Genomic DNA, 21,461 nt, shown 5'->3' with positions numbered 1-21,461 from the left:
TGCTAAACCGGGGTACACACCGGGATCATTCATCCCAGCAAGCTGGTACTCAATTTGCCGACCTCGGAAGGATGACAGGCTGAGTCAACCCCCCTGGTGTTAATTCAGCAATCAACCGGGATTCAAACTCAGGATCCTAGGATTCCAAGCCAGCACCCTAACCGCTAAGCCAACACCAGGCTCAATTGGGAGCAATATATTAAGAGGTAAGATCTATTAATTATCATAAGTATTATACAATACTGTATTATATAAGAGTGTGTTGAAAAGTAATGCCTCCTATTCTTTTTTTCCAAAACAGGTGAAGATATTCAAATGAAACAAAGCGCAGTCTGCACATTAGTTCTTCCCACTACTGGGCGTGAAGTTTTGCGCTTCTGACACTATATGTCTCAGTGCTATGTTAGTGAAGATGGCAGAGGACAGGCAGCATGGTGTGTGCTGTGAAGCATTGGAGATGAGATGACAGACTGAAAATGAGATGACTGGAGATGATGTGACTGGAGATGATGTGACTGGAGATGAGATGACTGGAGATGAGATGACTGGAGATGAGATGAGATGACTGACATGAGATGACTGGAGAGTTTTGTGTACCATTATGACCCTGAGAGTAAGAGACGATCAATGGAGTACCGCCACAAATAATCACCAGCCCGGACTTGGCTCCATCAGACTTTCATCTCTTCCCAAAACTTAAGAAACACCTTTATGGCCAACATTTTTTTCCGACGATGATGTTGAGGCCACTGTAAAGCGCTGGTTAAGTCAGAAAGAAGCACAGTACGATTGTGATGGGATGACAACACTACTTGGACGTTTTCAGAAATGAGTGGACCCCAGTGGTGATTTTGTTGAAAAATAAATGTGCACCTTGATAGAATAAAGTTTTTTTTGTATACTTGGTCTAGGCTCGTATGAGAGCTAAGACATAGAACATACACAACATGGCCAAAAATATGTGGACACCTGAACATCACACCCGAATGTGCTCGTCGAACATCTCATTCCAAAATAATGGGTATTAATATGGAGTTGGTCCCCCCTTTGCTGCTATAACAGCCTCCACTCTTCTGGGAAGGCTTTCCACTAGATGTTGGAACATTGCTTCGGGAATTAGCTTCCATTCAGCTACAAGCGCATTAGTGAAGTCGGGCACTGATGTTGGGCGATTAGGCCAGGCTCGCAGTCGGCGTTCCAATTAATCCCAAAGGTGTTCGATGGGGTTGAGGTCAGGGCTCTGTGCAGGCCAGTCAAGTTCTTCCACATCGATCTCGACAAACCATTTCTGTATGGACTTCACTTTGTGCACGGGGGCATTGTCATGCTGAAACAGGAAAGGGCCTTCCCCAAACTGTTGCCCCAAAGTTGGAAGCACACAATCGTCTGGAATGTCATTGTGTGCTGTTATGTTAAGATTTCCCTTCACTGGTACTAAGGGGCCGAGCCCGAACCATGAAAAACAGCCTCAGACAATTATTCCTCCTCCACCAAACTTTACAGTTGGCACTACGCATTCAGGCAGGTAGCGTTCTCCTGGCATCCGCCAAACCCAGATTCGTCCGTTGGACTGCCAGATGGTGAAGCATGATTCATCACTCCAGAAAACGCATTTTCACTGCTCCAGAGTCCAATGTCGGTGAGCATTACACCACTCCAGCCGACGCTTGGCATTGCGCATGGTGATCTTAGGCTTGTGTGCGGCTGCTCGGCCATGGAAACCAATTTCATGAAGCTCCCGATAAACAGTTGTTGTGCTGACGTTGATTCCAGAGGCAGTTTGGAACTCGGTAATGAGTGTTGCAACTCAGGACAGACAATTTTTACGCGCTATGCGCTTCAGCACTCGGCGGTCCCGTTCTGTGAGCTTGTGTGGCCTACCACTTCGCGGCTGAGCTGTTGTTGCTCCTAGACGTTTCCACTTCATAATAACAGCACTTACAGTTGACCGGGGCAGCTCTAGCTGGGTAGAAATTTGACGAACTGACTTGTTGGAAAGGTGGCATCCTATGACGGTGCAATGTTGAAAGTCACAGAGCTCTTCAGTACGGCCCATTCCACTGACAATGTTTGTCTATGGAGATTGAATGGTTGTGTGCTTGATTATATATACCTGTCAGCAATGGGTGTGACAGAAACAGCCGAATCCACTAATTAGAAGAGGTGTCCGCATACGTTTGGCCATGTAGTGCATAATAAAGGGAGTGGGAGACAAGGGGGAGAGAGAGGGAAGCACAACAACAGTAGAGATCAGGGACATCAGAAGATCTGGGGAAGGGAGAGGGCTGGGGTGGGTACACGGGATAAACAAGATGAACACTACAGGGACTTTCAGGAAAGCAAACAGGGAATTTGAAGGAGGCGAATTTGGGGTGGATTAATGGGGGTAGAAAAGATCAAGGTTTTGGATGGGGGAAGATGAGATGGTGGTGAACAGCTGTTTTGAACACCTGGAAGGAGGAGTGGGATTGAAGAGATTGATGTTAGTATTTGTCTTTGTTTCATTTGAATATCTTCCTGTTTTTTGAGAAAAAGAATAGGAGGCATTACTTTTCAACACACCATCAAATAAACTCATAAAATCATGGATAGTTGTTAACAATAATAAATGTCTTTGTTGTCGTTGTAACTATTGGGTAATGCACCCCAAAACAAAGAAATCCGGTTATTCATGGTGTCATTTTTTGGTGTTGTGAAACCTTGAATGGCTATCTTTTGACGTAATCAATGTACACATGTAATGTGTCTGTACCTTGCTATATCACACGCCCATGTCTTAATTGTGAAATGCGTATCAACACTCAGAAGCAAAAGGAGGAAAATATAAAAGACTATCACTTCAGTGACATGGAAGCCTCCAGTTTCCGGGACCTCTTTCAGGATATGCAAAAGGATCTTCAATGCCAGGGCAATTTACCAACGTTTTGCATCTGCTGATCGTCTACCTCCTACTACCCTTCTCCAGTAGTTCAGTTGAGAGTTTCTAGGGAGTTAAAGTTGAAGAAAACAGCTTTGCGAAATATTTCAGAATCCTCTCTGGGCCAGGTTGTGAGAATTGCTATTGAAAGCCCATTAGAGTTCTCCACTGAAAAAATGTCCATTATTGTTGACGAGCACAAGTACCCGGCGTTGCCGGGGGTTTGGGGGGATGGGAGGAAGCAGGAGAGGAAGGAGTGAGGAAGGGAGTGGGGGAGTGGAAGGGGGAGGGGAGGGGAGAGGGAGGGGAAAGATATACTACATATACATCTTTTGGGGGGTGGGGTGGCTTTGACAAGCCCCTCCGTTTTGGGGGGAAAGGGATGGAGGAAATTTTTTTCCCATTCAAAGAGTGCTTCAGAACCTCAGTGTTGCACAGGTAAAAAAAGGAAATTGTAACAACCTCTGCCACCATCACCAGGTGGCACTACACGGTACACATTTACATAGAGAATTTACACCCACACACCCCCAAATGAGGCCGCGGCCACATAGCATATGTTACCCCCCAGTAAAAGTTGTATTTGTATTTGTATTTGTATTTGTACCCCGAGTAAAGTATGAAAGCATTTATAGCTGGAGTACCCGGCGTTGCTCAAGCGAAAAAGAAACATTAACATATACACAAAGAATTAAGTTAAGCACCCCCCCGTTTTTTTACAACCTCGCACATTACAAGTTTGTTGTCGTCAAAACAGTGTAATATACCCATGATATTGCTATATTTTCTGGAGAAGTGATATTATGGTCACATAAAAACATAACAATCATGCCGTTTTCAATATTTTATTCTGAATAATTTAAGGTGAAATTTTTTGGGAATTTTAGGCATATTTTCACCTCAATTTAAGTATGGAGCTATAGGTCCATCACGGACAGTGTGGATGACGTTTATGTTTTCTAACGTACAGTCATTGTTCTGAGAAGACCTCTAGCGATCTTTGCGTCAATAACGTGTGTAGGACCCACGTGATCGGATCACTGACTCAACCCTACGTCTCATAGACCCTGTAAGCCGTCGTATGCGTTGCTGTGGCAGGTTGTTCCATTCCCGATGTAATGCACGTTCCAATTCATCCAGATTGGCTATTGGAGGGACCATCTTCGCAATTTGTCGTCCCAACATGTCCCAAACGTGCTCGAGGGGGTTCAGGTCAGGACTGTACGCAGGCCAGGGGATGGTTGTCACAGCACCTTGCTCCATCCGATCACGTGGGTCCTACACACGTTATTGACGCAAAGATCGCTAGAGGTCTTCTCAGAACAATGACTGTAGGTTAGAAAACATAAACGTCATCCACACTGTCCGTGATGGACCTATAGCTCCATACTTAAATTGAGGTGAAAATATGCCTAAAATTCCCAAAAAATTTCACCTTAAATTATTCAGAATAAAATATTGAAAACGGCATGATTGTTATGTTTTTATGTGACCATAATATCACTTCTCCAGAAAATATAGCAATATCATGGGTATATTACACTGTTTTGACGACAACAAACTTGTAATGTGCGAGGTTGTAAAAAAACGGGGGGGTGCTTAACTTAATTCTTTGTGTATATTTGAAATGAGGGCAAATATAATGGAAAAGCAATTACATCCAAATCAGAATCCATCACAAATGTCAAATCATCATTTTACCTTTTCATTGAATATATGCCGGGGAATGTGCCATTCATCACAATTGCTTATTTAAGTATTTCATCACAATTCTGAGTTAAGTATGATGACGTTCAGGAAATATAAGAAGCCTTACCACCAACTTCGACCGCTCCCGGATTTGTTTTTTGTTATGTGGTCAAATGACTGGTGATTGTTTTTCATTTATTTATGTGAATGTTTACTTGTATATAACTGTCATTAATCAAAAAGGCTTAGGCACTAATCGAGCGATTTTTAAAAAATCCAAAAATTCGAACTTTTTTTTTTCAAAATTTTTTATTTTCTTTTTGTGTAAAACACTTCCAGGTACTCACTGATTAAGCTCTGAAAGTTTGACGAATATCCGTTAAGCCATCTCTGAGAAAAATGGTGACACATGCACACAGACAGACAGACAGACAGACAGACAGACAGACAGACACACAGACCAACGGCTCTCTTATACAGTAGATGTTCTTATCCAAGATAATCCAAACATGCGTTTATAATTGTCTTGAATCTTAGTGTTGATCACGTTGATGTTTATGTGGAGTTCTAGTCCTCATTATACATTGGCAGTTGTACAAGTTCAACACCCTTCCATTGCCAGGCACGATGGTTGCACTATATTTTATTTCATGATTGTTTTAGCATTAATCATGGTTACCAAACAGGAGCAAGTAAGTCATTTTTATATGCATTTCTTGTTCATTAATATCATTTTGGCATATTTTAAGCAGACCTTTAGGTGTTGCTGGTGTGTTTTTTGCTTCTTACCCTCGCCGAAGGAGAGGTTTGAGTCCGTTTGTCTGTTTATTACTTGCGAAAATCGAAGATTTTTCAAGTATATTGGTTGGTCTTGTGCATTATTCTGTCTGTTTGTCTGTATGTCAGTCGCCGACAGGTCACAATTTTCAACCGATCTTCACGAAACTTCATGTAGAGTTGGTCATAAGCAAGAAGATTACTGCTTTTGGGGTCAAAAGGTCAATAGGTCAACATAGGCCAAAGGTCATCAACTAAGTCAAATTGTTAAAATCCTCAATTTTCATCCAATTGACTTGACATTTTAAGAGGATTTGCATATCTTGTCACTGAATTCAACCACCAAGTATTTTTGGAGTAAACATAGGCCAAAAAGTCAACATAGGCCAAAAGGTCAACACAGACCAAGTTTCTAAAATCCTAAATTTTTATCCAATTAACTTGAAATTTGAAGAGGATTTGCATATCTGGTCACATAATTCAACCCCCAACTATTTTGAGGTCAACATAGGTCAAAAGGTAAACATAGGCCAGATTTCTAAAATCCTCAATTTCCATCCGATTGACTTGAAATTTTAAGAGGCTTTGCATACCAGGTCACTGAATTCAACCATCAATTATTTTTGAAGTCATCATAGGCCAACAACTTATTTTGCGGATTTCGCAAGTATCGTGCTTTGCACGATATATTTCTTGTTTGTTTGATTGTCCGCACAGAATAAATATGATTTTCTATGCAACCGTTGGTCTGATTGACAGGAAATGGGTGCCATCTTGGAAAAACTGAAAAACTTTGCACCTCCATATCTCCGAAAGTGCTGCATAGAAAAAAATTGAGACATGGCTCATTGTAAAGAACTCTCCATGGGGAATAACATATGTTAATGATGATGCCATAGGTGCCTCCATGATGACATCAGAATTCGACAAGTACAAAACTTCATCCGATGAAGATGAAATTTCTTGAGCGTCATCTATGGATAAATTGGTCAAGAAAAAAAAAAGATGATGTCATCGGTCACGGGGTTCGGCCGCCATATTTGTTTTACACAAAAGCCTTAAAAACCACTAACGTCCTGGCGAGGGTCTGCAATCTCTGATTGCTCTTTCTTGTTTCTTCTATGGCATAGTGTTTGTGCATACATTTCCAATGCAAAGGTTTGCCACCATTAAACCTTTCTGAAAAGGGGCCGGTGTCTGATAATCTCATTTGGAAATCTGAGGCTTATGCATGGGTTTGATTTCATAAATAAGCTCCTGATATCAAGAAAAGGAAATCAATTTCTATTCATTTTACAAAAAGCAACCCAATTAAAGTCTTTGCATATGTATTATGTAGTTTTACACTTTTTGAAATAAAATAAGCCAGGTTAAAGAACACTCTGTGGTGCAGTAATATTGCTGGACACAAAATTCTTAAATTTAATTTTAGAGCTTCCCATTAAGTTTGATCACTCAGAGCGTGGGGGACAGGGAGGGGTTAAGTGCCCCCCCAAAATCCTCTCCAAAATTTTGTTTTGCTTTGCTTCGCAAAATCTTACCTATTATAGTAACGACTCCACAACATCTCTGGGACGGACACACACACACACACACACACACACACACACACACACACACACACACACACACACACACACACACACACACACACACACGTATATATATATATATATCAATATATATATATATTGCAAAAAATAACCACCACCAAAGGGGCAGTGTTTGAGCCAGCATTTTAAAGCTTCAATCTGGGACCTGGGTTTCTTCCTTTAAAATGGTATTTTCAGTAGGACAAAAATAAGATTTTTGCTAGACCTGTGTCAGGAGGAAAAGAGAAAGAGAGAGCATGTTTGGCGTTAGTAGAAAAAACACATCAGCGAAATCAAATGCAGCCATTAGAAGTAAAAGCATTACCATGGACACTATGACAATCGATTACCTGATGTGCGAGCATGACTAGGAGATTACCTTAAGAGGAGACAATAAAATTTGCATCAACAAAGTTGTTTGCTTTGAAAGCAAAATTAATGAGCATTCTGTTGAAGAATGCTACAACAAGATGCTATTTAATATTTGAAATCTAACTGCTTTCAACTCTTGTACTGATGGTAATGTGACTGCAATTCAGAGTAATGAACCACCTTTAGAGGCCATTTTTCCCTGCAGAGCGGGGTTGGCCTTTTTTTTGGGCACCGTGGTCCCCTTTTTGAAGCAATGTTGTACGGCCGGATGACCTTCCTGCCGCCAACCCTGTTAGTCGCCTCTTGTGACACACAGGGAATTACCAGTGAACAGGTACTCAATTTGCCGACCTTGGAAGGATGACAGGCTGAGTCAACCCACCTGGCGTTAATTCAGCGATCGTTTGGGATTTGAACCCAGGATCCTAGGATCCCAAGCTGGCGCCCTAACCGCTAAGCTAACACCAGGCTAATTCAGAGTAATGGACGCGTTTTAATGGATTTAGAGTCTTGGACATATCTTCCAGTGTTTGAAGAATACCGTACACTGCAGTTCCAGCACAATCAGAGGAATTTATGCACATCAACCCCTCTACAACATCAAACTCTCCTGAAATCCTGAGGGTTACAATAAGATAGCCAAGGGATGTACCTTTCCTTCAGAAACCCACACAAGCTGGTTCTGCTGCTGACGGATTGTCTCCTTCAGTGTGGTGAACCAGTTTTCATTCATGTAATTGAGTTGAATGGTTGCTGAAAGGAGATGACATTTCATTGCACCATTAGCTGCTGCAATAAAAGACATTCAGCACAGGACAAAGTAACCAAAACACTTGGCAGAAACCACAATCTTACAAGCATCTCAGGCATATTTAACAACATAAAAAACATTGCCCAAATACAAGACGGCTGTGGTGGTTTTTACATTGTAAAGCATGGAATGTTCTTTGTAATTAAATATGTCAACATGAACATTAACAACAACAACAATAACATGCATTTTAAAGGCAATTTTCCCTGCTAGAGCGGGGGTTAGCCTTGCGGTCCCCATGACAATCTTCTCCATTTTGCCCTATTTTCTGCATCTCTCCTTGTTAACCCCCTTGCCCGCATTTCTTCTTCCACCATCTTTAGCCAAGTCTTTCTCGGTCTTCCCCGTCCTCTGCTTCCTTCTACATTCATTTCCATCACTCTTCTCAGCCAGTCACTTTCATCCTTCCTCAACACATGACCAAACCATCTCAACCTGTTCCTCTTCACAGCATCAATCACAGGCTCTATTCCCATCATCTTTCGCAATTCATCATTTGTCTTCCTCTCTCTCAACGATACTCCGCACATCCGTCGAACCATTCGCATTTCCACCCTTTCCAACCTTCTTTGCTGCTCTACTTTCATTACCCATGTCTCGCTCCCATAAATCATAACACTTCTCACACATGCAGCATACACCTTTCCCTTCAGCTTCAACGACACTCCCCTCATCATCAGCACGCCACTCAGTTCCCGAAACTTCTTCCATGCACATCTCACTCGAGCAACCGTTGCCGAGTCTGATCCACCTTCTCCATTCAGCATGTCTCCGAGGTAGCAAAATGTTTTCACACCTTCCAGCTTCACGCCGTCTCCAAGATCCAACTCAACATTTCCTCCATCTGCACCTCCCTCTGTGCACACCTTACATTTGAATGTAGCTGCCACACTGGTTAATGACCCTCGCAGACCACTACATTTTTGATGAACCCACTCAGCGCACATTGTACATTGAATGGAATTCACTCCGACACCCTTCCTACACACAGCACAGGGCCACTTCCCAGTTATTTCCACCTCACCACATGCTTTACCACTTGCCATCACCTTCGTTTTTCCGATATTCACCTTCAGACCTTTTGTCTCCATACATTCCTTCCACGTGTTCATCTTTTCCTTCAGTCCATCCATACTTTCCGCAATCAACACCAGATCATCTGCATACAACAACTCCCACGGTAAACCCTCCTTTACGTTCTGAGCCAGCACCTCCATCACAGCTACAAATAGTAGTGGACTTAGTACCGACCCCTGATGCACTCCCACCTTCACCTCAAACTCACCACTGTTCCCGTCCTTCGTCCTTACAGCTGTGCGCGCTCTTTTGTACATTGCCATCACTACTCTGATCAACCATTCCTCCACTCCTAACTTCCTCAATGCCCATGTCAATACTTTGCGTGGTACCCTATCGAATGCTTTCTCCAGATCAACAAACCCAAGAAACAACTTCTTCCTCTTCTCCATGTACTTCTCCTGCAACTGCCTCACAATGAAAAGCGCGTCTGTTGTTCCTCTTCCTGGCATGAATCCAAACTGCATTTCGTCGATCTTCACTTTCTTCCTTATCCTCCTCTCCAACACCCTTTCCAATACCTTCATTCCATGCTCCAATAACTTTATCGCTCGGTACGAGCCACACTCCAGAGGGTCACCTTTCCCCTTGTATAGAGGGACGAGGGTACTCAGTTCGCAAGCCACTGGAATGCGGCCTTCTTTCACCACCAGATTACAGATCTCTGTCATTCTCTTCACACCCCAACTTCCTGCTGCCTTCAACATATCTCCCACAACTCCCGTCGGCCCTCCCGCTTTTCTACCCTTCATTGCTTTTATCGCTTCCTCAACTTCCATCTCAGTTATCTTCTCTGCCGGTCCTAAAACAGGGTTATTCTCTATGTTGCCATCCCATTCATTCTCTGTATTCAACAGCATTTCCATATATCTTTTCCATCTTCCTTTCATTCCATCTGGGTCGACAACGATTTGTCCCACTTCATCCTTCAAGCAACTCACCCCCAGTCACATCACACCTCTCTTTTGCTATCTGCTTTGCAATCCTGAATACTGCTTTCTGACCCTCTTCCGAATCCAAGCGTTCTCCGAACATTTTCCTACATGCCTCCTGCGCCTTTGCTACCTCTTTCTTTGCAGCCTTCCTGGCTGCCTTATAACTTTCATGCTCTGCTGTTTCTGCTCCCGTACCCTTCGCCTTCTGCCACTCCTTGAACTTCTTCCTCTTCTCGTCAATCCTCTTTCCAACTTCATCATCCCACCACCATGTTTCCGAGTGCCTCGGTGGTCCTTTTGTCCATCCACATACCTTACCAACGGCTCCCAACAGACTAGCTTTCATCGACATCCAACCACTTTCAAGCTCAACCACATCATCCTCGACCCTACTCAGCCTCTCTTTTAATGCTCCCTTACTGTCACCTCTTTCAACCTCCACACCTTCATTCTCGGTTGGTACTTCACCCGCCGAGCTCTCCTCACACCTTTCACCCTTACGTCGCAGACAACCAAGTGGTGCTGTGAAACAGCCTCCTCCCCCGGGATCACCTTTGTGTCCCGGAGGTGCCCCCTATCTCGCCTACGCACCATCAGGTAGTCAACGGTTGTCGTCGACCCACCTGACGTGTATGTAACAAGTTTATTTGGGGGGGAGACAGTCATGTCAGTCAGACAGACAGTTAACATGAACATTAACAATATATAATAATGCTTGATTGCTGCATAGAGTAGATAGTAAGCTCTAAGCTGGGACCTGTGTCCGTCTGAAATGGTACCGACCTGTGAACAGATGAGCGTTAGTTTTCTTCAGTCTAATTGAACGCTCGTAAAGCTTGCGGGAGCTCTTCCGTGATTCAGGGCTGAGACGCTGTCGCATGGTCTTGACACCAGCCTTGCTGTCAGGGTTCAGGAAGATTACAATAGGATACCACTGAGCGTAGTTCAGTCGATCCACTGCGTTGGGTGTGATGTCCAGCAATGCGTGCTTGTCCTGGGGTCACACCATGCAGATAATCATTATGAAAACAGGTCTACCAAACTTGGCTTGTGTGTTAATTGCAGATTTCACGACATGTTCTGGCCCCTGCAAACCAAAGAGAGGTTGCGGAAGCTCTTTAAAAAAGCCCTTTGACGATTGAATGTGAAAAATACAAGAACCTTAAAATATTTAGGTGTTTCTAGTCCAAATAAAACCTTAAAAATAGTGGGCCCCAATATGCGACTTTCAAAATGACATATGAATGTTGAACGAGGCCTTTTGTGCATGCATTGTGTGTGTTTTCAGTGACTCGGTTCTGTTCACCGGACACCTTTAACCTGGCGTTGCTTGTGCGAAATCTGAAGTTCAAATCTTCTTTTAAACATAATTTCCAGCATTTAGAAGAAAGTGGCAATTTCAAAATGGTTAACGATCATTATAATAGTTATGTTCCTCAATGAAAATCGGACTCACGGTGATATTGGAAATATGAGAAAATATCTGAAGAACCCGGCATTGCCCAGGGAGGAGGGGGGGGGGGGGGAAGGAAGGGGGGAAAGCGAAGAGGAGGGGAAAAGGAGAGGGGATCGAGAGGGGGAAGGAAGAGGGAGTGGAGGGGGAAGAGGAGAGGGGAGGGGAGTGGGAAGGGTGGAGGGAGAGAGGGGAAGAGAGGAGGGGGAAGGAGTGGGAAAGAGATTAGGGGAGGGGCAGGGGAGGGGAAAGATATACTGCATATACATATTTGGGGAAGGGGAGGGGGCTTTGACAGGCTCCTCCATTTTGGGGGGGAGAAGGGTGGGGAGAAGGGAGGGAGGACTTATTTACCCATGCAAGGAGTGCTTTAACCTCAAACCTTAGTGTTGCCCAGGGGAATAGGAAATTGTAATACCCTCTGCCACCACTACCAGGTGGCGCTACACGGAATACATATACACATAGAGCATTTACGCCTCCCTTCCTCCCCCCCCCCCGCCGCCCCCACCAAGTATCACCCTTAAGGGTCTTTGAGGTCTTAAAGGCCTTGAGGGGTATCAGGGGGTCTTTGGGGTCCAAGGGTATTTGGGTTATTCGGCATGTACTCTAATCTCTCAAGCATGTAAAAGGGGTATTAGGGGTCTTTGCGGTCTTTAAAGGCTGATTGGTGAATGAAAATACCTTTAGGACAATCCCTGGGTTTTTCTGTGTGCTAAATTTGGTGGTTGTCGGCCCAGCTGTCTTTGCAAAAAACACAGACAGACAGACATCCGATTAATTTTATTTATTAGACTAGTGGGGTACCCGTGGGAAATCCATGGGCATAGACGTGTATGGCATTTGGACATGTTGAGTTAGAAGCTGCACGAAGAGTTTTACAAAATGGTTAAAAACCTCACTCTTCTCTCCCCCCTCATGCTTCTCCTTTCCCGATCCTCACTCCTCCTCTCCTTACCCCCTCACTTCGATCCAATTCTCACCCGATCCAATGCTCACTCCTCTCTCTCCCCTCACTCCTCTCTCTCCCCTCATTCTCTTCTCTCTCCCCTCATTCTCCTCTCCCCCCTCATTCTCCTCTCCACCTTCACTCTCGTCTACCCTCTTACTCCTCCTCTCCTTTCTCCTTCCCCCTCAATCCTCTCCACCCCTCACTCCTTCCTCCTCCATTATTCCTTCCACTTCTCTCCAACCCCTCTTCACTCCTACTCTCCACTCCCCTCACTCCTCTCGTCTCCTTTCTCTACCCCTCACTCCTGTATACTGTCTGTATATATGTGTGTGTGTGTGTGTGTGTGTGTGTGTGTGCGCGCGTGTTGTGTGTGTGTGTATATATATATATATATATATATATATATATATATATATATATATATATATATATATATATATATATATATAGTTGAGGATATGGGATTTGCATCCATCCATATCCGCTTGTAAATATTCCCCTATTTCCTCAATACTTCCCAACTATCCCCAATCCCCCATTCCCTAGTCCCATTTTCTGTAAACAACATTCTGTAGACCCGACCTCCCCCTATTTCCCCCATTAAATGTCATGCCCAGGTTCACCGCATCTCATGTAAGACAACTATAGGACATCTTGCTAGTTATTCTTAGTCTATGTCAGTTAAGGACTCGTTTCCATTAATTCTGACCCTTCGTTGCACCAGAATGTGATTGTATGGCACCGTTAGGAAGTTTAGGACCTCCCAATACCTCCCCGCAGCTCTTCCTAACAACAACAACAACAACAACAACAACAACAACGAGCGCAGGAAGTGCGCGTCCTCACTCCGGCTTGGTCGGTAGGGGGTGTTGGGAGGGCACCAGGCCTTCCCAACGAGCCGCCATCAAACATGTGCTCGACGGGGTTACCAAATAGGGGCTCCCTGTCAGCTCCTCGTCAAGGGCGGAGCCCGGTAACCCCCGCACCCAATGGAAGCGGCGGACCGGCCACAGTGGGGCGGAACCAACCAGCCTAGGGCGTGTCACTCCCCGCTGAGCATGCGCAGTGAGGGGGAGGTGACGTCAGATGCGCGCTGAGCTTGAAGCAAGAAAGACGTCCCCTCCGAGCGCTGTGAGACCTCCCCGCATCTTCTGGACCGTGCTTTATCCTGTCCCCGAGCCAAGGTGCACCTTGTGCTATCGACCTACCTGTCCCTTCCTGCCATCAATCCCTGTGTAAGTCTGCCTTGTTCCGTTTGTCTGTGGTCTGTCTGGGCTAAGATAAGACGGTAATTAAGTGCCTATCTCTTCTGTGTCTTTACCTCACTGCCTTGTAATCTACCCCTTTTCTCCACCACTGTAATTATACCCTCCTCCGGAGGTCTTGAGAACTGTACCCCTTGCGTCGTTTCCTCTTTCCCAGTCGTCGTGTCCTTTCTATCATTGATTTGGCATAGCGCGATTTGGCCAACGTCTGGGTGAATCGGGTGAGTTGGGGAAGAATCGGGGGAACTGTTCGGTCGCAGTAATACCAACCCCTCGGTAAATAACATCTTTAACCGCGTCCGCAACAATTGGTAGTCAGGAGTTGGGATTCGAACCTGGGACTAAATTTATTTAGCCCAAATTTTGGACACCAATTGTGTTATTACCGCAACAATTGGTGTCTGGGAGTGAGATACGGACCCGACGCGCGCTTAACGCGCTCAAAATTACAAGTCACCGAAATTTGATTTTGTTTTACAAAAAAAAAAAACCCGAATTTTGAAAGTCGCGCTATGGGAGATCAAGACGGCTGGGTTCCGGTAGAGGAGAGTGAGGCAGGGTCAATCCAGGACCAAATTGAGGGACATGAGGAGAGCGAAGCAGTGAGGACGGCAGGTTCGCAAAATGGCGTCCTCGCGCCCGAGGTTACGGGCGCGCAAAATGGCGCCTCGCAGATGGCTACGGCGACCGCGCCCGCAGCAGCGCCGCTGGTGGATTTGAGCCTTTTTTTTATACAAATGAAGGCCCTTATGGCCCAGAATAGCGAACAATTGGAACAAAGAATGGGCAAGCAATTAAGGGAGGACATGGGGGCCAAGAGCCAACGGTTAGAACAAAGGATGGGGTCCAATAGCGAGAAATTGAGGGAGGACATGGGGTCCAATAGCGAGAAATTGAGGGAGGACATGGGGGCCCAGATCGGAGGGTTAGGGAGTAGAATAGAGGAATTAGGAAACAAATTTGAGGGACTAGACAACAAATTTGAGGGATTAGACAATAGATTAGGGGAAATACAGGAGGAGTTAACGGGGGTAGAAAACAGAATGGCCGCTCAAGAGAATCAAATGGAAGGGATGAAAAAGGGGTTAGAGGGGTTAGAAAACAGTATGGAAGGCAAATTGAGGGACATGAGGGACCAAGCGGAAAGGGAAGTTAAACAAATGGGGCAGCAGATAGAGGGGGTCAGAATGGGGGTAGAAACTAAATTGGATGCTAACAGGGAGGAAATGGAGCAGATGAGGGTGGCATCTGGGCAGGAGATGCAAGTGATGGGAAAGGAGATCAGAAGAGGTGTGAGTGAGGAGGTCGGAGGAGTGCGCGAGGAGGTGAGGCACTGTGAGGAGCGCATGGAGAAGGAGGTGAGAAAGGGGACTGTAAAATTGCAAGGTGGTATAGAGGAGTTGACGCTGGGAGTGGAACAGCTGACGGAGGGACAAAAAGAACTAACGGAGCAGGTTCAAAGGAACACTGCGGTACTAGGAGGGTTAAAAGCGACACAAAACGACATAAAAAATGACTTGATAGCGACACAGAAGCAATGTCAGATGGTACGTGAGGGACTGACAACGAGGTTGGACGAGGTGACACAGGTAATGGAGACGTAGGACCGGCAGGTGAGGACGCACATAGAAACGGTCAAGGTAGCCTTAGAGGACGAACTTGAGGAGACGCACCGGGAAATAAAAGAGGTGAAGCAGAAATTAGAAGAAGTGGAAGAAGGGGTGAGCGAAATTAAGAAGCGACGGAGAGGGGATAAGAAAGATATAAAAGAGGAAGTAAAAGAATTGGTCCAAAGTCTGTGTTCGGATCGTGATGATGTGCTCATTAACCGGATGAGGGATTCGCAGGTGATGGAGGAGAAGCGAAGAGAAAGAGGACCCGGTGTAAGTGGTGACCAATATGGTCGTGCGTGTGATGCGCCAGGTGATTTAATGAGCTTGGGGGTCGAGATGGACCCGGGTGTTCGTGAGAGGCCGTTGGTGAAGTGTGCGACAGGTCTGGTGTGCGAAAAAGGAGGTGTGCGAGAAAGTCAGACTCTGGGGTGTGTGAGGAAAAAGTGCGCGCCAAGGAGTGAGGGTGCTGTCGAGAGTGAGTCGGTCGTAGCGCGTGTGCGAGGGAGCACATGGAAGCGCGTAGTGAGGAGTGTTACCGAGGATGTAACGGAAGAATGCACGCCTGTGGTGAGTGTTACAGAGGATGTAACGGGAGAGGATGCGCGAGCAAGGTGTGTAACGGACAGGTGCATGGGGAAAGAGTGCGCTGTCAAGAGTAAGGGGGAATGCACGCCTGTGGTGAGTGTTACAGAGGATGTAACGAGAAAGTGTACGCCTGTGGTGAGTGTTACAGAGGATGTAACGGGAGAGTGTGCGCGAGAAAGGTGTGTAACGGACGGGTGCATGAGGAAAGAGTGTGCTGTCGAGAGTAAGGGTGAGTGCGCTGTCAAGAATGGAGGTGAAAGTAGTGAAAGTGACACGGAGCGTGAGTTGGTTGTGACAGGTGAGCGAGGATGTACACCTGGAATGGAAGGATGCACACCTGGAATGGTAGAGCGTGTGTGGGAATGCACACTTGAGTTGGTCGTGAGGCACGTGGTTGGGTGTGCGAGTGAGAGCACACCTGTGATAGTCACAGAGGAGGTGACCGAGAAGGGGGCGCGAAGAGGTGTGTTGGTGAGGTGTGCGAGCGACGAATGTGTGCCAAGGTGTTCGGTGGTCAGGTGTGTGACCAAGTCTGTGAGCGGAATGAGTGTACCTGGGTGTGTAAGAGAGGGTGCAATGACCAAGAGCAGGGAGACGGCTGGATGTGTGAGCAAGGAACGGGCTGCGGGGTGTAAGCATGCAGGTGAGGCATCGACGGTAACCAGGTTAGAGGTTAGAACGACTTATAGCCGAATCGGGCCCTCGGTGCGCGTCGGGCAGCTTCGCGTGCCGCGAGGACCAGCGGGGACCCGAACCACGGCCGTTTCGAAAGAACCGCCGAACGCGATCCACGCCGGGCCGCGCTTTGAACGGCCGCGTCCGTGCTCCACTAGGCGGAGCGGGCAGCCCGATAGGAAGGGTCGTCATGGCGACCACTTTTTATTGAGACGTTCCGGCAGGTCGAGATCGGGCAATTGGATGGCTCCGCGCCGAGGTGGTGCGTGGGATCTCGGCACGGGTAAGCCCCCGTCCCTGCACCGAGTGCCGGACGTATCCAGCCGCTGGCACAAAACAACCCGCATTCATTGCTCGGCTGTACGAAGCCGAGCTTTAGAAGGGAATTGGCGCACCGAGAGGCATTAGTAAGTAGACTGTAATGACGAGGATAGTGTTTTGGCCCCGAAATTAGAAAAACAAAATTTGATGATTGGCAAAGGATTGGCAGTAATGATTGCCAGATGATGGGTAGTGATTGGCAAATTTTTGATTTGTTGAAATTTGATGTGCAAAATTGGTAGTGGGAGATGCCCGATGTGGTGGGATGGCAACTCTGTCATCCCTCACAAAAAGGGGGCAGATGCGCTATAGTTTATGGGGTGGCTATGACAACCGAGCCAGGGAGGGCTTGGATAATGATAGGGACTAGAGGTGACCAGATTTAAGTAAGAGACTTGGTACCTGTAGTGGGGACGTAGTAGCTTAGTGTTTGATAATGACGGGGGAGCGCTGAGTGTAAGGGAAGACGGAGGAGCGCGAGTTTTAGAAGGGAGTAGACAGAGCAGATGATGCAGTATGAATGGAAGTGCTGGTGAGCAGCTTCAAATGAGGCATCGGTGAGGCAATGCTCCGAGGTGTGTGTGAGTGTACAAGTGATGAATGAGAGAGCATTGCGGATGAGTGTCATGGTGAGTAGTGAGTGTTGTGGATCAGCGTGAATGCGCTTGGGGGAGAGAAGGGTGCAGGCGGCACCAAGTATGAGAGCACAGGTGTGCAAGTACAGGTGTGTGAAATATATGGAGCAGAGAATGAGTGGTGTGGAGAGAGTTGGAGTAAGTGGTACGGAGTGGTGTGCGTGGTGCGAAGGTGTGGATGGGGGAAGAGTGGACCCCCATCACGGATACCCGGGGCGGGTAGTGTAAGTGTTAGGTAGAGGGTATAGGTAAATTGTGGTTGGATATTGACATCTGTGGTGCGGGTGGAAGAATGATGATTGGATGGGTGCATTAGTGTTGTGGAAATGGCTGGGCGTGTAGCCTGTTAGTGTGTGTAGTTGGTTTGGGCACTCCACCACTGTGAGGATGTCGGCCAGGTGAGGCCGCAGGTGGGCTCTGGGAGCCGGTAGTAGTTGTTGTGGATGGGTCCGAGGATCCGGAGGACGGACCCGGGTAGCCCAGTGCCAGAGGGCACCAAGGGGTGACAGAGCCAGGAGGGGCCTTCCCCAGTTAGATAGGTTAGGTAAGGAGCAGGTAAGCTCGGGAGGCAACTGCAGTGGTGGAGGTGTGCAGGTGGGTAGACCTGCTGGGAGAGCTACACGTCACAGCCCAGAAATTGTGCAAGGGCACCGGGACATGAATCGGGGGAGTGAGACCCCAAATTGAGAAGCACCACAGTTTGGTCAATGGGAATTGGTTTTTAGAACCCACAGTGTAAGTTGGCCAATGGATTGGCAGGGAAAGACCCCGGGTAATGTAAAGTTGTTAAAGTCATTTAGGAAATAGTTAGGATTGATGAACCTGTCGCACCATACGCAGCCGCTTACCTGAGGTGATGCTGATGACTCCACACCTGTGTTTTCTTTGTTTTGTGTTGCAGGAAAGGAGAATTGCTGTTTGGATTTGTGAGACGCATCACGACGTGGATGAGACATTGGGGTGATTCGATCTCTCCCTCCTTAGGAGGGACTGATGATGAATTGGTGATGGCAGATTTTGATGTTGAGTTGGAGATGGCAGATTTTGATGAGAGTTGGAAATGGCAAATTTGATTGGTTAGGAGGGAGAGAAGACGAATTTGGTTTATGGGAGGAACGGGGAAGACAGTAGGGACGTTGTTGATGTGTAAAGTAGATGTTTATGGGTAGTGTTGTGTTTTGTGGATACAGTAAGGGGTAATGGAGGGGCAATGTAGGTTACCTGGTGGGGGGGGGGGGGGGGGGCGTACGGTAGGAACGTACCTGTCTCACCTGGTTCCCATGTGCCCCCAGTGTGCATTACCTTGTATTGCATGCACTTTTGCGCCCTTACCACCTTACTCACTTGTCTTCTTTTGTCTCCCACCTCCGAGGATCTGGCTTTGGGGCAGAGAGAGAGGAGAGAGAGGTGCTGGCTCCGCAGTTGTGGGCCTGTACTTCCGCTGCTTGCTGCCTGGATCGATACACCATATGGACTGCAATTTTTGTGGCCGCCCACAGTGGACCGCAGTTCTTTTGCGGTCAAGCACCACCCGTGGATGGACCTCTGGGTCAACGTGGCACCTATGCCATACAGGTGAACCACTTTTAGTTGGCCCCCCTGACGGCCACAATTCAGAAATGGACGCGGTTGGCGCCTTTCTTTATTTCTAAAGAAGCCAGAAGGCCAAGTGCACTCCATGAAGGCAAGACCAGCGGCAGAACATCGGCCGGCTGCGACACCACCGGTGACCATGGACACTTAATTGTGCATTTTTATGAACACTTTATTGGTGCACCGGATGGTGCTGACTGTGCGTAATGGGGTGGTGCTTTTGGTGCTTGGACGGGGTGCTCTGCACATTATTAAAGGCCGTAGGGCCACAGGGCACTCGTGGGTTGGTGTATCGATGCTGGCATGCGTGCTCTCCCTATGCATAACATCTGCATGTGTTCCTCAAAGAACAGGTCCTGGATCGTAGTGTAAATATCAGTGTTGTATAAATAATGCTCCCTACCGGCTGTATGTTTAGTTTGAGGATGCTTTCCGCGATTCAGTTATCCTGTGGGTGTGTTTCTGTTAGGAGAAGGGTGCAACGTCGCAGGGGGACATATTTACTCATTTGTGAACATCTGTAAAACTGTCGCACTCAGGGTTGAGTTAATAGTAGAGGGAACTACATCTGAGTGCCACACTAAAGTAGGTAAAAATTTATCGGGTCGGGAAGCCCCGAGGTAGAGAAGGGTGCAGTGTTGCGGATATGGGATTTGCATCCATCCATATCCGCTTGTAAATATTCCCCTATTTCCTCAATACTTCCCAACTATCCCCAATCCCCCATTCCCTAGTCCCATTTTCTGTAAACAACACTCTGTAGACCCGACCTCCCCCTATTTCCCCCATTAAATGTCGTGCCCAGGTTCACCGCATCTCATGTAAGACAACTATAGGACATCTTACTAGTTATTCTTAGTCTATGTCAGTTAAGGACTCGTTTCCATTAATTCTGACCCTTCGTTGCACCAGAATGTGATTGTATGGCACCGTTAGGAAGTTTAGGACCTCCCAATACCTCCCCGCAGCTCTTCCTAACAACAACTACAACAACAACAACAACGAGCGCAGGAAGTGCGCGTCCTCACTCCGGCTTGGTTGGTAGGGGGTGTTGGGAGGGCACCAGGCCTTCCCAACGAGCCGCCATCAAACATGTGCTCGACGGGGTTACCAAATAGGGGCTCCCTGTCAGCTCCTCATCAAGGGCGGAGCCCGGTAACCCCCGCACCCAATGGAAGCGGCGGACCGGCCCCAGTGGGGCGGAACCAACCAGCCGAGGGCGTGTCACTCCCCGCTGAGCATGCACAGTGAGGGGGAGGTGACGTCAGATGCGCGCTGAGCTTGAAGCAAGAAAGACGTCCCCTCCGAGCGCTGTGAGACCTCCCCGCATCTTCTGGACCGTGCTTTATCCTGTCCCCGAGCCAAGGTGCACCTTGTGCTATCGACCTACCTGTCCCTTCCTGCCATCAATCCCTGTGTAAGTCTGCCTTGTTCCGTTTGTCTGTGGTCTGTCTGGGATAAGATAAGACGGTAATTAAGTGCCCATCTCTTCTGTGTCTTTACCTCACTGCCTTGTAATCTACCCCTTTTCTCCACCACTGTAATTATACCCTCCTCCGGAGGTCTTGAGAACTGTACCCCTTGCGTCGTTTCCTCTTTCCCAGTCGTCGTGTCCTTTCTATCATTGATTTGGCATAGCGCGATTTGGCCAACGTCTGGGTGAATCGGGTGAGTTGGGGAAGAATCGGGGGAACTGTTCGGTCGCGGTAATACCAACCGCTCGGTAAATAACATCTTTAACCGCGTCCGCAACAACATATATATATATATATATATATATATATATATATATATATATATATATATATATATATATATATATATATATATATATACAGTCATCCCTCGCTATATCGCGGTTCACTTTTCGCGGATTCGGTACATCGCGGTTTTTTCTCGCTAGTATATGTAAAATTATATCGCTGATTTTTCGCTATATCGTGGGATTTTGCAGTATAAATGTATTTTTATATACTATTATTTTAAATATTTTTGTGGTAAAATAAGCATTTTCTAGCCTAAAAAATTAAAAAACGTAAAGAAATAAGAAAAATACAGTATTTAAAACATATTACAAGAAATAAAATACTGTACATAGTGTACAGTAGAAGGGTAGACAAAGAGTCGTGCGTATGGAAAACGCCAGTACATTCATCATCGTCATCACCTTCATAGTCATCAGTACTGCACAGCTAATTC

The 21,461-nt window shown here is 46.6% G+C and overlaps 1 protein-coding gene across 13 annotated transcripts in view; it reads right to left on the bottom strand.

Annotated features, from left to right (window-relative positions):
- Positions 1 to 21,461, bottom strand: part of LOC137422340 (tight junction protein ZO-1) — a 633,827-nt gene that overhangs the window by 162,088 nt on the left and 450,278 nt on the right. For all 13 annotated transcript variants that reach the window (XM_078771176.1, XM_078771169.1, XM_078771173.1 and 10 more), the window contains 2 exons: positions 10,954 to 11,164; positions 8,000 to 8,100 (listed from right to left, as the gene is read on the bottom strand). In XM_078771176.1, coding sequence (XP_078627302.1) covers positions 8,000 to 8,100; positions 10,954 to 11,164 — 312 coding nt within the window. The remainder of the gene's footprint in view (positions 1 to 7,999; positions 8,101 to 10,953; positions 11,165 to 21,461) is intronic.

The sequence above is a fragment of the Myxine glutinosa genome, chromosome 2, assembly GCF_964187855.1.
Source record: "Myxine glutinosa chromosome 2, kmMyxGlut1.1, whole genome shotgun sequence".
Taxonomy (NCBI): Eukaryota; Metazoa; Chordata; class Myxini; order Myxiniformes; family Myxinidae; genus Myxine; species Myxine glutinosa.
The sequence above is the reverse complement of the archived record's forward strand: the minus strand, read 5'-3'. Positions and strand labels throughout refer to the sequence as shown.